General features: G+C 38.4%; 1 protein-coding gene across 21 annotated transcripts in view; it reads left to right on the forward strand.

Annotated features, from left to right (window-relative positions):
* The first annotated feature begins 5,417 nt into the window (after nt 1-5,417).
* The window catches only part of atat1 (alpha tubulin acetyltransferase 1), a 39,527-nt gene continuing 29,753 nt past the window's right edge, over nt 5,418-15,191 (forward strand). For 18 of the 21 annotated variants that reach the window (XM_087294255.1, XM_087294268.1, XM_087294269.1 and 15 more), the window contains exons 1-5: nt 5,418-5,954; nt 9,854-9,914; nt 10,018-10,109; nt 10,293-10,350; nt 10,448-10,561. In XM_087294255.1, coding sequence (XP_087150381.1) covers nt 5,863-5,954; nt 9,854-9,914; nt 10,018-10,109; nt 10,293-10,350; nt 10,448-10,561 — 417 coding nt within the window. In that variant the 5' untranslated portion in view covers nt 5,418-5,862. The remainder of the gene's footprint in view (nt 5,955-9,853; nt 9,915-10,017; nt 10,110-10,292; nt 10,351-10,447; nt 10,562-15,191) is intronic. The other 3 variants (NM_001328264.1, NM_213258.2, NM_001328263.1) reach the window with 1 other exon arrangement.

Consider the following 15,191-nt stretch of genomic DNA (forward strand, 5'->3'; position numbering starts at 1 on the left):
CGTCTTTTCCGAATTACTAAAGGGAGAACTTTCGAAATAGTACTGTCAAGCTCTTGACTCCTTTGCAACTCATCATGAGAAAATCCAAGTAAAGAGATTTGGTTAGCAGCTGCAACCTGACAGACAGATTGTGCCAACTGGACTGCACGAGTAAATGTAGCAGTTTCCCACTCATCATGGACTTGGCAAAGTAACTTGATGACTACTGAGTCACATGGTTGCTCATATCTGGATAGACATTCCACACGATCATTACACTTGTGGCACTCAACCTTTAATCGAAATGCATCTTGTATACCATCTTCCTTAACGGCATCAGCTTCAGTCAGGAGATGGTTGTAGCTTTCATTCATGAGTCTGTGACTAACTGTTCTCGCAAACGGGTCTCTACTTAAAGTGTCAGCCACCACATTCTTTGTTCCTGCGATATGCTTAATGTCAAAAGAGTAAGGGGCTAGTTTTGAGACCCACCTTTGTTCACAGGCATCAAGTTTTGGCTTTGACATTATGTAAGTAAGCGGATTGTTGTCAGTCCAAACTGTAAAGGTGTGCCCTTTGAGCCAATGGCTGAACTTTTCGCACACGCTCCACTTCAAAGCCAGAAACTCAAGCCTGTGAGCAGGATACTTTTTCTGTGACACACTCAAGGTCTTGCTGGCGAAAGCAATAGGTCTGGCTATTTCTTCCCCTGCTGGAACTTGGGAAAGCACGGCGCCAAGCCCATCCAAAGATGCATCGATAGAGAGAATGAGTGGTTTTGAGAAATCAGGATGTGCTAGAACAGCACATTTCAACAACTTCTCCTTAAGCATGCTGAAAGCAACATCGCACTCATCTACCCAGTCACTGGGATTCAGCTTCCGAAATGTGCCAACATGCTTCCCAGATCTCCCTTTACCTCGTCTCTTTTGACCTGCAGTTAGAGCAAAGAGGGGCTTAGCAATCGCAGAACAATTAGGAATGAAATGTTGATAGTAAAAAATCATTCCTAAAAACGACTTAATTCTTTTTGGTGATGGAGTGCAACCATCCTCCTCCATGAGCTGTGACTTGGACATTTTAGATATAACATCTACCTTAGCAGAATCCACAGAAATGCCGCTTCCAGAAATAATATGGCCTAAAAATTTTACTGAATCACGCAAGAACTGGCACTTCTTGGGACTCAACTTTAGGCGATGCATCCTAAGCCGGTGGAAAACTATTTCCAGCCTGTTCAAAGCTTCTTCCTCAGTAGATGCAAATACAAGTAAATCATCCAAGTAGCAGAGTAAGCTGCTAAAGTTCATGTCTCCAAAAATGCTAAGCATCATCCGCATGAATGAAGCTGGGCTGTTGCACAAACCCTGGGGCATGCGGTTGTACTCATGTAGCCCCATAGGAGTAACGAAAGCGGTGTACTTCTTGTCCTGTTCCCTCATAGGCAAATTATAAAATCCTGAGGTTAGGTCCATCGTACTGAAGTAATTATTACCTCCTAAAGCAGCCAAGCAGTCCGACTGATGGGGGAGTGGGTGAGCATCTTTGAGCGTTCTTGCATTAAGCCACCGAAAGTCTGTACAAATGCGAAGACTTCCATCTTTTTTCCATACAAGCACTAACGGTGATGCATATTCGCTGACAGATTTTCTAATAATCCCTTGCTCCTCCATTTCAGTTAGCGCTTGCCGCAGTTTTTGGTAATGGGCAGGAGGAATCCGACGATATGGTAATCGGAAAGGCCTCTCATCTGTAAGTCGTATACAGTGTTCAAATTCCTTGGCTTCGCCACAATCTAACGGATGTTTAGAAAAGACATCATTGTACTTGATCAATAACTGAACAAGTTTCTCCTTAGATGCATCCGTGACTTTGCAGAGATCGATGTCAATTTCATCCAATCCAACATCATTTAGTTTTGAATTTGAAGTACAACTTGTATTCGGTTGTGTCTCTGAATTAACCATCTGTATCTTTCCAGTGCCCTGCAAGATGGGGAAATCCTCGACAGCCAGACAAGGTGAAACATCTGCCAGTATACGATTTTTTCTCAGTGTGACAGGTAGGTCAGATAAGTTGGTTATTTTCATAGGAACCCACCTATCACCCCACATAGATGTTATCACCCGTGCAACCATGATGTTTCTTGGCATAGTCTTGGAAGTTGTTGGTTCAACCAAAATAGTGCTCCCTAGGGACAATGGAGTCTTACTAGGCAGTCGACCCCACACTAAATGTTCTTGTCTAGCAGCAAGAGTAACAGCACGCTGGAGTTTTACTGTTCCAATCTTGTGAGGGATCTCATCATGTCGCCAGCGTGTGATATTTGACATCACATCCAAAAAGTGTTCCCCTTCCTGTGATAGCTGTGTGGGACTCTGTGATATGAAATCCCAGTACTCATCAGTGTTCTTCATTTTGCTCACGATGTGTTTTATCAAGTTAGTACCAAGAATCAAATCATCGTGCTGACCTGGGACCACAAGAATTGGAACTCGACAGCAAATGCCATAAACTTTCATGTTAACTTCGTACAAACATTTTGGTTGCGCCGTCCTACCTCCAACACCCACAAGAACAATATTCTCCGGGAGTGCTCTCTTATCCAAAACAGCGTTTTCAGACAGCAACTTTTGTTCGGCTGCTTCACTTAGTGTACAGGACATAGAGCCGGTGTCAAGCATTCCGTTCAAGTGGAAGTGATCATTCAAAATCACAGAGGTATAGAATAAATCGTCAAAAGGCCTTATTTTCTGTATATTTTGTGTGTATATAACATGAGTACCATCAGAAACTGCATTACATGCATTCTCATACTGTCGTTCCAGATCCATCATGAGGGTTTCATCATCACCCACACATCCCCTCACCGAATGTGGGTCTAATGGTTTAACGGACCAGTTCCTTGTGAGGAGTAGTTTACGTCTGGACTGTGTCGACTACTCCAGTTTGGGCACTCTCTCTTTCTGTGTCCATATTCAAAGCAAGACAGGCACAAACCTTCTCTTCTGCAATGCGCTACTGTAGAATGATTAGTAGCTCTGCACACTTTGCAAAACATCCGTCTCGCATTCGCATGTCTATAATCTTCAGGTACAGATGGAGTCTGTGCATTTTGTTTCAGCACACGATCAAGCAGATTGATAAGAGACTGTGTGCAACTGTCGCTTGACTGAACTGATGGTGGTAACGGTGACACATTTTGACCTGCTGATACATCTGGTTCATTCCCAGACAATTCACCATCCAAAGTCGGTGCTTGAGCATAAGTGGCAACAGGCTTCATAAAGGCAGAACGATTAGACTGTGCCTTCATCTGCGCTCTTTTCTCAGCTTGAAATTCATCAAGGCGTTCTTGTATTTCAGCTGCAGTCCATTTATCAGCAGTCTTAAATTTTAAGATGGCAGAAAGAGAATGATCAGGGCAGTATTTAACAAACATCATCGTCACTTCACGGTTGGGATCTTCAATACTTCGTCCCTGTCTCCTCAAACACTCATCTGCTATATCAACAGCTTTATTAAGCCGAATCCAATACTCCATAGCAGTTTCTCCTGGAACAGGTAAGGTACCATAAAAATCAGCTAGCGGCATCGAAGAATATGTCAAGTCACTGAAATGTTGCTTTAGTATGTCTGTGACAACTCTTGGGTCTTTTTGTGGCTGCAATAATGGGTTGCTACGAAGAGTAATCTTTATTATATCTTTGGCTCTGCCTGTTAAGTTCGACATAATTTCATCAGCTTGTTCAGGTAGAGGGATGCCTTTCTTTCTCAGATAAACGTTCATGAGTTCTTCCCACTCATGTACTGTCAATTTGTCAGATCCATCCCCTCTGAAGCAGGGGGGTGCCTTAACATCAGGCTTCATAACCAGCTTCATACCAGTTAAATTGAGAGACGGTGACTCAGTGAGAACCTGGCTTGTTCTTATGCTCTGTGGTTGATTATCAATAGTTTCGTTCTTTTCGCTACCTTTTTTCAGCTGATCAGATATTGACTGACCTATTTGTTGAGCCAGCTGTGTGATCAAATTACTCAGGTCAGTGTTACTGCACTTATTATCATGTGACTCAGCATTTACACACTGTTCAGTATTGTGCACCCTATCAGAAGTACGGGTAGAGCAAAAATTGGGACTACCAAAATTAACAGCTCTTCTTAGTGGGGTATGTCCAAGTTCACCAAAGATACGCCCCCTAGCAAAACCCAATTCAAACCCATTACTAGCTGAAAGATCTGTCTTCTCACCCTCTTGTGACATCTTAATTAATAATGATCACCAAAAATAAACAGTTGATAAAACAAAAAAAATAGTCAGATCATTAACGTAAAATTAATTCACAAGTAATTGTTTTTTTTTTTCTTTCTTTTTTTTTTTTTTTTTTTTTGTCCTTTATATTTTTTCTACTGTCTTTGGTAAGATTAATTTCAAACTTTCAGCCTTCTTTTTTTTCTGTATGCACGGGTTAATGTCCAACCTCTTCCCTTTTGACACAGATACCAGCAGAAATCAGATGTCCAACGATGCAGTATACCCCGGCGACCAAACTGGCGTTGATCAAGCAGAATCCATGATGACACATCAGTTGAAAGTCACGGCACCAATGTGACCGGTCCTCGCTTTACTCTGCGTTGTGTTGTGATTAGGCGAAAGGAACCAGTCATATGGGAATTAACAGGCTTTTATTCTGTATGAATAAAGCAAACAAATGGCAAAGCTGAGTATATGTGCCTTCCTTAGGAGCTCACCAACCTCTCCTCAATCGCGTTTGCCGCGAACTGACATAAATAAAGTTGAAGTGTGTTTAACATACACCAAAAAAAGAAACATTATACATAAATTCAAAAACATAACAGAAGCATAAACACATATGTAAACACATACCTGTATGAATAAAGCAAACAAATGGCAAAGCTGAGTATATGTGCCTTCCTTAGGAGCTCACCAACCTATTAGTGAAAGGGATAATTCTCACTACAAAGCTTGCACATTCATGCTTATAAACTTTACCCACAATACATGCCTCATATACATTCAACCCCTCATACATGTTTAAACATCAATGTAATGCAATTTAGAACACCATTACATGTGTTATTATGATAAACAACACTTATATGTTATATTTTAACCGGAGCTTCAGTAAAACTCACCTCTCCTCAATCGCGTTTGCCGCGAACTGAGTGAGAGCAGGCGGAACCGGAAAACGACACTTAAAGGGGCCACGCGCAATTTTCCAAAATACACCAACACATTGAAAACAAACACAACTATGATTTCATTAACTCTGAAATATAAGATATATAAAGAACAACTTTGAAAATACACAATTAAATAAAAATAATTGATGAGTAACAAGGAGAATTTTGAGTGAAATTAATAAAAATAATATAACACCTGTTACAGTTGCTATGCAGCAGGACCACGCGTCGTTGCCAAGAGGAAACGGAAATAAATCAAAAGCAGCAAATTTTTCCTACTCCTATTATTATACTTATTATTATCCTCATCATCTCGATTTCAGAGCTATAATATTAACCCTTAAACATTTGTATCTACTATTGTGAGACTTTAGCGGTATTTTGGCGTTTTGAATCCAGCAGGCGTGTGTTTTAACAGCACTACGGCGCATCACTAGCCCTCGTCCCGCACCAGGGAGTGACACACAAACACAATGGAAGGACAGAGGCAGCATTGATAAGACCGCTACTACATCTGTGCCTTTAACCAACCTGCTAATGAAGCGGCACTAATGTGAATCTGCTATATTTGAAGTGCAGGCCGGTGATGCATTGAGAATCGATATCCGCTGTGATAAATGCATCCGAATCTGCAGCAGGGGCATTAGGAGTTTATTATCTTTAGATTTCAGATCTGCAATGGATTTCCCTTACGACCTGAATGCGCTTTTCCCCGAGAGGATTTCAGTGTTGGATAGTAACTTGAGTGCAGGTCGGAAAGCGCATGGGAGGTAATGTATGCTCTAATGTCAGCCACTATGAGAAATGGGTGGAATCTGGTTCGCTACATGCACTGCTTTTGTCTTGTAAATGTGGTTGACAGCACTGTTGTGCTTTGTACATACATTGCTGCCAGTAGGGGGGTTAGGAAGATGTTTTATTAGGATAAATGTAGTATTTTGTTTAAATCATCTTTGTAATCTCTTTGTTGTGGGCTAATAATAAGCATATTGCTTTATAATAGAGCTTGACGTCAGATAATGCCAATGCCAATGCATCCCTAAATAAGAAAATGTTTAAATAAGAAATGTGATATTAGTCTGTTATAATCTGCCATTGGTGTAATCTGAACATTGCTGATTCAGCAAGACAGCCATGGACTATAAGAAATATTCAACGCTATAAGCAACCACACCATGACAGATAGACAGTTAAATATATAATTAAATTATGTATTGGATTCGTAATGATTGAGGTAAAGTTGGTTTAATATTCACACAGTCAGATTTTTTCTTTAATAAGATAATTTCAGAAAAGTAAGCAAAATCTAAATAGTGTAATCATATTAGCAGCCACTGACTATCAAAGTACAACATTGTTTACAGTAATAGTTTTATATTTGCACATTTGTTCATGTTTAACCAATGACAAAAGTACAACATTGTTCAGTCAAATAAATAGTTCTAATGTTGTTTTCAAGTCATACTTGCATGCAATCATGCACCGAGTATTCAAAGTATCCTGGTAAACAATGCAGGGAGCGTGTCACAAGATGTCACTGAACGAATGGGAGAATATAAAACCAACTTTACCTCAATCTACATATTCACAGTTTACCAGACATGCTTTCATACACGGTAAAGTTGATTTTATATTCGTACATTCGTTCAGTGACAACTTGTGACAAGCTTTATATATTGTTTTCATGGTACTTTGAATATTTTGGTGTGAAATTGCATGTAAATATGACTTTAAAACAACATAGCACTTTTTAATTTACATTATGACTTCCCTAAATAGAATTTACATAGAACACTTTTCTAAAACTATATTTTTAAGGAGAAAGTGAGAATGTGGAGATTTAAAACCAACTTTATCTCAACTTCGTAATGCACTAAATTGATCCTTATTACACTTAACTTTTTATGCTGAAAGTACATTTGAATCTAAATTAAACAAACATGTTGATAAAGAAATATTAGAGGTTTATTAAAAAGGCGTGTTTGTTGCAGTTTTGATAAAAAAAAAAAGATAATTTCTGATGGGTTATTGAGGTCATGAATTCAATAACCTCTGAGCAATCCAAGAAAGCTAATAACATTTTAAGTAAAACTTTTTAATTATAGAAATAGTAAACGCTGGAATTTGTGGTATTTTGTCAGCTTAGCAAACAATGCATTATAAGCTGCATTTAACAATTTTAAATGTGTGTGTGTGTGTGTGTGTGTGTGTGTGTGTGTGTGTGTGTGTGTGTGTGTGTGTGTGTGTGTATGTGTGTATGTGTGTATGTGTGTATGTGTGTATGTGTATATGTGTGTATGTATGTATGTATGTATGTATGTATGTATGTGTGTGTGTGTGTGTGTGTGTGTGTGTGTATATATATATATATATATATATATATATATATATATATTTATTTTTAATTAACCAAATATTAATTTCCAACTCTAAAATAAAAATCGTAATTGAATCGCAGCAAGACATTTTCCTGTAAATTCATTAGCAAAAAACACTTTTAGCAGTTTTTAAAGGGAAAGTTCATACAAAAAATAAAATATATATAATTACTCACCCTCATGTCGTTCATCTTTGTTTATCTCCGGAAAACAAATTAAAAGAGCTCTCTGACTCTACATAAACAACAAGTTTAAAGTTACGAGACGTTTAAAGTCGAGAAATGTACTAAACATATCCTCAAAACAGTCCATGTTTCTTAAGTGATTCAATTGTAATGTTATAGCTGCAAGAATATGTTTTTTTGTACATACTTTTGTCTTTTTATTTTGTTCAATGGCTGTTCACTAATTAGGGGTATACACAGGCTAAACAAAATTAATACATGTGGCCCTTGAACATACGTTAAGACAGGGCTGGGCCAATAAACAATATTATATCGAATCGCAATGAAATTAATGTTACTCTGAACTTTTTTGCTCTATATTGTTCTTAGAACCAATCACAAAGCAGAAATTTACAACAATGGGAATCTAGAAGTGTGTTTATATTGTGTGCTCTGTGATGCTCTGAATTTTCGGCCACCAAATATTTATCAGCCGTTTAATGAACCCTCTAAGTTTTGTATTTTCAGTCATTGTTAGGGTACTCTTTTTAAATCTGGAAGCATTAACAACTGATATTAAAATATATATTATAGATGTTATCGTTCAATGTGGAAAATAAATATCGAGATTGCATTTTAGCCACATCACCCACCCCTACATTAAGGTCTTTTTATTAATATAAATTGTATTTTTTAACACCTACCCTCACTCTAACCCTAAACCCAACCGGTCACAGCACTGTAAAAATATTATCGTTATACGGTTTCATAAAAAAAATGCTGCTATATTGATGTGTGTATCACACTTCTGGTCATTCATTCATTTTCATCCGCTATTCCATGGCCGGGTCACGGGAGCAGCAGTCTTAGGAGAAAACCCCAGACTTCTCACTCCCCAGACACTTTCTCCAGTGTGTTCTGGGTCTTCCCCAAGGCCTCCTCCTGGTGGAATATGCCTGGAACACCTCCCTAGGTAGGCGTCCAGAAGGCATCTGAAACAGATGCCAGAGCCACCTCAGCTGACTTTTCTCAATGTGGAGGAGCAGCGATTCCACTCCAAGCTCCTCCAGGGTAACAGAGCTCCTCACCCTATCTATCAGGGTGCGCCCTACCACTCGGCGAAGGAAACTCATTTCGGCCACATGTATCCAAGATCTTGTCCTTTCGGTCATGATCCAACATGGTGAGAGTAGGAACGTAGATTGACCGGTAAATTGACAGCTTTGCCTTTCGCCTCAGCTCTTTCTGTACCACAATGGACCAGTACATCAACCACATTTCTGCTGCAACAATCCGTACGTTTAATCCTTCCCTCACTCGTGAACAAAAACCCCAATATACTTGAGGTCCTCCATCTGGGTCAGGGTCTTTCCTCCAACCTGGAGATGGCAAGCCACCTTTTTTCTGGTTGAGCACCATGGCCTCGGACTTGGAGGTCCTGATTCTCATCCCAGACAGCAAACAGCCCCAGTGCATGCTGAAGCTCCATGCTTGATGAACAACATCAGAACAACATTGTCTGCGAATAACAGAGAAAAAAAACATACCAATTATTTAACTTAATAGGAACTTGAATAAGATTTATTTTTAATAATATTTAATAATTTTATTTTGCTTGAATTAATTTTTTTAGCACCAGCAGCCATTGACTTGCATTTTATGAATAACCAAAGATAATGTTTTCAGCTTAAGAAAGGCGTAATCTACATCTTAGATTGCTAGAAGGTAGTAAGTTAACAGAAAACTTAAATCATTCAGAGAAATGTCTCTTTTAAAAATACACTGGAATGAGCATGTCCCTTCTCTTAGAACATATCAGCAAATCATGATTCATTAATATGATAGAACAAAGATCTATTGGCTTATTAGGAAAGTAGGACAAGCCATTTAATATGTTCCAAGCCCAATTCATTATGCAATATGTCAACACAGCAGAGAAATAAAAGAAAAGTTACCTTTTTTTCCATTCGATGACGTCAATATTTGCTAATGGAAAATTGCTCAAATATATTGCAAATCTTAATATAGTGTACACTGTGACCTACATAAATGTTATCTTAAGCACGCATTGTCATTTTAATCCTTCTGCCTGTGAAATTCCTAACATATCTGCTTTTTGTTCTCCAGACCAGATCCTCTTCCACAGGTCACCACAGTTATAGACGAGCTAGGCAAAGCTTCCTCGAAGGTAATAATGGCTGTCTTTTGTCTCTTCTTGAGCTTGCAGATGTCAGTCAGTGTCAGTTCAGTTTATCATCATGTTGTGTGTGTGTGTGTGTTTATCTTCTCAGGCCCAGCAGCTGCCTGCGCCTATTACCAGTGCTGCAAAGCTCCAGGCCAACAGACATCATCTCTACCTCCTGAAAGATGGAGAACAGAACGGGTAAAATAGCTTTCTCTTTCTCCCCCACCCCATGCTTCAGATTTAATCTATTTATAAGTCAATACAACTGACCTCTCTCCTTCCTGTTTTTCCGTTTCCATTACACATAAACACATCCACTTCTGCTAATAACAATCTTCGACTCCCTGTTCCTGTTTTTTGGTTTGTTGTTGTTTTTACCAGCGGGAGGGGTGTTATAGTTGGATTTCTGAAGGTTGGCTACAAGAAGCTCTTTTTACTTGTAAGTGTTCCCTCATTATCGACTTGGTAATTACATCTCACTTGATGCCTGACTCCACACTTTTTAAAGCTGCTCTGTATGTTGTAATTGCTGATAGGACCAACGGGGGGCGCATTTGGAGACCGAGCCATTGTGTGTGCTGGATTTCTATGTGACAGAGACCCTACAAAGACATGGCTATGGCTCAGAGCTCTTCGACTTCATGCTAAAAGTGAGTCGTACGCATGATTTGTTGAATTACATGTGATTTTTACACAATGTAGGTTTTAAAGATTGCCCACATTGCTCTATTAGAACCATACACCAACCTGATTTCACCAGTTAAAGTAGGACATGCTCCTGGATTAACCTCTGTGTTGATCCTGGAACAACATTCCAATCAGCCAATCAGAATTAAGGAATATACTTATAGTTTATGTTCAGTTTAGGCTTACGGTTAGGTTTATGCACTTCTACATGATTGTTTACCAACTATTAATCCTTTCTGATTATGCAAATAATTTACAGTTATGGTTGGGTGTAGGGGTAGGGAATGTGTATGGATTTTGGATAGTATGGATGGACATTTCACATCAAAAATGATGTATAGGATCAACATAAATGGTAATCCAGGATCGCATATTACTTTGCAAAATCATGGCTAAAACCAGACTAGCATCAACATGCAGCATAAATTGCTATTGACCTTATTCTGCAATGCAGAAATGCGCTAGCTTTTGCGATTGTTTTAGTATTTCCGATTCAGTTGCCTATGGGAGAAATGACTATGAATAATAAAGAGTGGAAGTGTGTTCATGACTTAAGAAAAAGAGCTTAGAATCACCAAGAGGTGAGACTATAGAACGTATCATTGCATCTACAGCACCCAGCAACAGCCCTACGATTTCACCATTTTGGAGTGAAAGCAATCGGCCGTCCATTGGATCAAAGACTATATAATACACAAGACATGTCACTCGTATAGTTTTAAATGGGAAAAAGTGTAACGTTAAACATGGCGAATGAAAATCCGCTTACTAGAACAGGAGCCAATCATTAATTGTTATAGACTGACGGAGAAGCTCGTACTAGGCGTCTGCTTTTGGACAGTTTGGTGGTCAACAAACACACTGGAATCTCAGCAAATACTTGCTTCACAGACATAAGAAATATATCCACATAAAGATTGAAATCTGTGTTTTTAAATGGACCAAGTGCACTTGAAAACAACAGTTTTTTAGATTTGTAATCTGCATGAAACGAACATTAGGTACAGTCCATCCTGTCAAACATGCATCACATGACAGTGATTACTCAAACGCCCACAGACTTATACACAGAGTCGCTTTCATTTCTGGAGGAGATTCGCCATCAAGACCAAGTTATGGATTACTTCAAAAGAGCAGTGTGATCCGACAATCATTATCTAGAGGATAGTGGAGGATAATATGTAGAATGGCCATAAATGAAGTCGGTATCGTGATCTCGTTCCTTTTGAGTGCTCATGCACATTAGCTTGGGCAACCTAAAAATATGACCTTATCGTTTGATTTGGAGGTTTAGATATGAAACTAATGAGACAAATGTTGTTTTTATTTTTATTTGTGGTTCCAAATATGTAATGTAATCATAAGCTTGGCGAACAGTTTTGGAGAATTTGATGTTTCTCCATTAAGACAGAATGCCCGAGCAGACTGCCCGAGAGGCATTTCAAAGATGGACACCGAGTGAAATGTCTTGCCTCAAAGGGACTTTATTTAATCCTATTGCTGTCGTGATGGCAAGAAGCTGCTTTGTTTTTTATTTATTTATTTAAAAAGCGCATAAAAGCTGAAATACAACCTGAAAGACAACAATACAACACTAACAATCACAAGACTGGTGACTGGTGACTTACTGTTTAATATATTACCCATACCCATATATGTTATAATAACATATGGTATTTTTTCTAATGTTGTCTGTTAAAGAAAGACTAATAAAGCTCTTCTGTTAAATATTTTAAAATATAACAGTATTATAAATATGTCTCCTGATCTCCATTTAAATTAAACACATGTGGGTAATTAATAAGTTGAGCATCTCTTTGAGCAACTCTAAAAGAGTTTTTTTTTGTTGAATGGAAAAGATAGATGTTGCAAAATGTAGCCAACATGTTCATTCCATGCCTAGAAGTCTTGCTGCTGTCATTAAAAATCATCGAGGCCATGCAAATAGTAGATAAAGTAGTTTTTGATTTGGGGTATACTCAGTATACTCATTTTTGCATCACCCTAATTTGAGTAAAACAAAAACAACAAAAAATAGCAAACAAAAGTATTTTGTTAACCTTATAAGTTAAACAGATGTTATTAGGCTTAGTCTTGTCAACATTTTGGCACTTGTTTTTGTTTTCATTGAGATATTGTTTAAAATGATTGTTTAAATAAAAAAAAATCATATTTAAGTCCAATATTTTTTTATTATTTCTGTCTAAGGTTAGTAATTCGTGCTGTTGTCCAATTGGAATTTTTATTCTAAAATGGCCGCCACATGACACTCGCAGCATCTACTGGCTGTTTTCCAAATAGCAACAGAGTGTCGCCTCTTGGTGATTCTATGCTCTTTGCTATAGATAAAAAGTAGAATAATATAATTAGAAAAGAGCAGTTTCCAACATGAAGCAGCACAACAATCTCTTTTTAACATGCTCAATGGAAGTGAAAAAGACCGGAAGTTTTGAACCAAAAATATTCCAATGTCTGCGCCCGCTCGTACGTCAGAAATAAGGTCAATAAAAGAACAATGAAATTGGTTAATGGGATTCATCCATTATGTCTGAAGGGCCGCCTTAATGCCTATGTGAAATGTTATCTTCATTTCCAGAGTCTAAATAGCCAGTCAAATCATTGTGCTGAAAAAACATTTTGTCCATCAAGCTTTTATGTCCATTAGGGTTTACTGATCTATTGGACCTAGTGATACACACACACAGATACACACACACAGCTGTTTCTAAGGGTTACTACTATATTTAAGCTGGCTAAAGCCCTGATCACACTGTGCGATTTCAGGCACAATGATTTGGTCGTCTGAAGGCCAGCCCACACTGTGTGGTTTTATTTTATTTTTATTTTATTTTTAATTATCCTAAACAATTGTGTCGTGTCAGACTGCATGAACATGGCTCCCATGTCACACTGTAAGATCTCAGCTGTCATAATGTCAAAAAAATTGACAATGAAGACACACTAAACATGAAAGAAAACTCCCCCAGAGTTTGACTTCATCCATTCGTGACACTTTCACTATCCCGCGTTCTGAAATGATTCCTCACAGCAAGCATAAACAATCGTTAGCAGCAATTTTGCACACAGTGTGTCTCAGTAATAAAACCAGGAAGAAAAAAAAAACCCATCTGATTCTGCGCTCCTATCGGTTGTTGGATTGACGCTCATCCCAGCTGCTGTCACACTGCGGGATGGTGTCTGAAATCTCCTGACACTGCCAGAACTTCATCGAAGGAAAAATCTGATCGCAACGTGCATTAAGCGGCTGTCTGTGAACATGTCAAATTAACGGTCAAAGATTACAGATTTTAGCCTAGGATTTTTTAAGGAATCTTTTAGGATTTCCCAAACTTGTCTCAGATGACACAATCATGGCTGAAATGTCACAATGTGAGCAGTATTGCAGTAATCCTAGGCTAAAATCTGTAATCATTGATCATTAGACTGACATAGAAACCGACAGCTGCTTAATGGCCGTTGTGATTCGTTTTTTCCTTCGATGAAGTTCTGGCAGTGTCAGAAGTTTTCCCTGCAGTCTGACTTCAGCTACAATGAGCATCAAACCAAGAACAAATGGGAGCACAGAATTTGACGACGCAATCAGTGCGACACATTTTTCTGGCTTTATTATTGAGGCATGCTGTGAGCAAAATTGCAGCTACAATATGTTTGCCGTGAGGTAAAAAATGCGGTATAGTGAAAGTGTCACATCTTCAAACTTTGGGTGAGTTTTCTTTTGTGTCTGTGTCTGTTTTTGGTGCATCTTGATTGTCGTTCAGTCAGTACATTTACATAGACACCAATACAATTAAGACAATACTCTGATTAACAGTCCAGCATGTAAACAGCCGTTTGGAGTATGCATATTTTAGCCACATTATTAAAGTGCAGACATGTAAACACCCTAATCAAACTATTACCATCATGTAGTACTTTTCACTACATTTTGCAGCAAAATATTCCATACACACACGGCTGTTTGACACTATTCTCTGTACCTACCGAGTCAGTACAGGACCACGGACACACACAGTTTTTTTCTTTTCATTTGGCTTGCAGTATCAAATTTCATTAAAGCAACTCTTCCACCAGTCCTTACTTAATACTTCATGAATTAAATGTTTCTGAATGAACTGCCAAACTACAGTTAAAGTCAAATTTAAAATGAGAAACACTGGAGGAAACGTTGACTTGCATGGTGATCATGTTCATGCAGTCTGACATGTTACAGTCGCACAATTTGAGCCGGGCTTAACATATTGGAGTGGTCGAAGTCAGTCTCCAAACCAGCTTGAATTTATTATTATTTTTTGTTATGTTGAACAAAATGTTTTGAAGAATGTTAGAAACCGGTAACCATCGACATCCATAGTAGGATGAACAAATACTGTGAAAATCAATGGTTACTGGTTTCCAACACTCTTTAATATGTCTTCTTTTGTGTTCAATGCAACATTACAAAATAAAATGAGTCACGGTGACTTAGGTGAACCATCCCTTTAATACTCATGTATGAAGTGCTGAAGGTGGCACGTCAGGATTTTGCCAAGTACAATCTAATTCTGGATTAACATTTATGTTGTTCCCGAAACA

The sequence above is a fragment of the Danio rerio genome, chromosome 19 (genome assembly GCF_052040795.2).
Source record: "Danio rerio strain M-AB ecotype USA chromosome 19, GRCz13ab, whole genome shotgun sequence".
Taxonomy (NCBI): domain Eukaryota; kingdom Metazoa; phylum Chordata; class Actinopteri; order Cypriniformes; family Danionidae; genus Danio; species Danio rerio.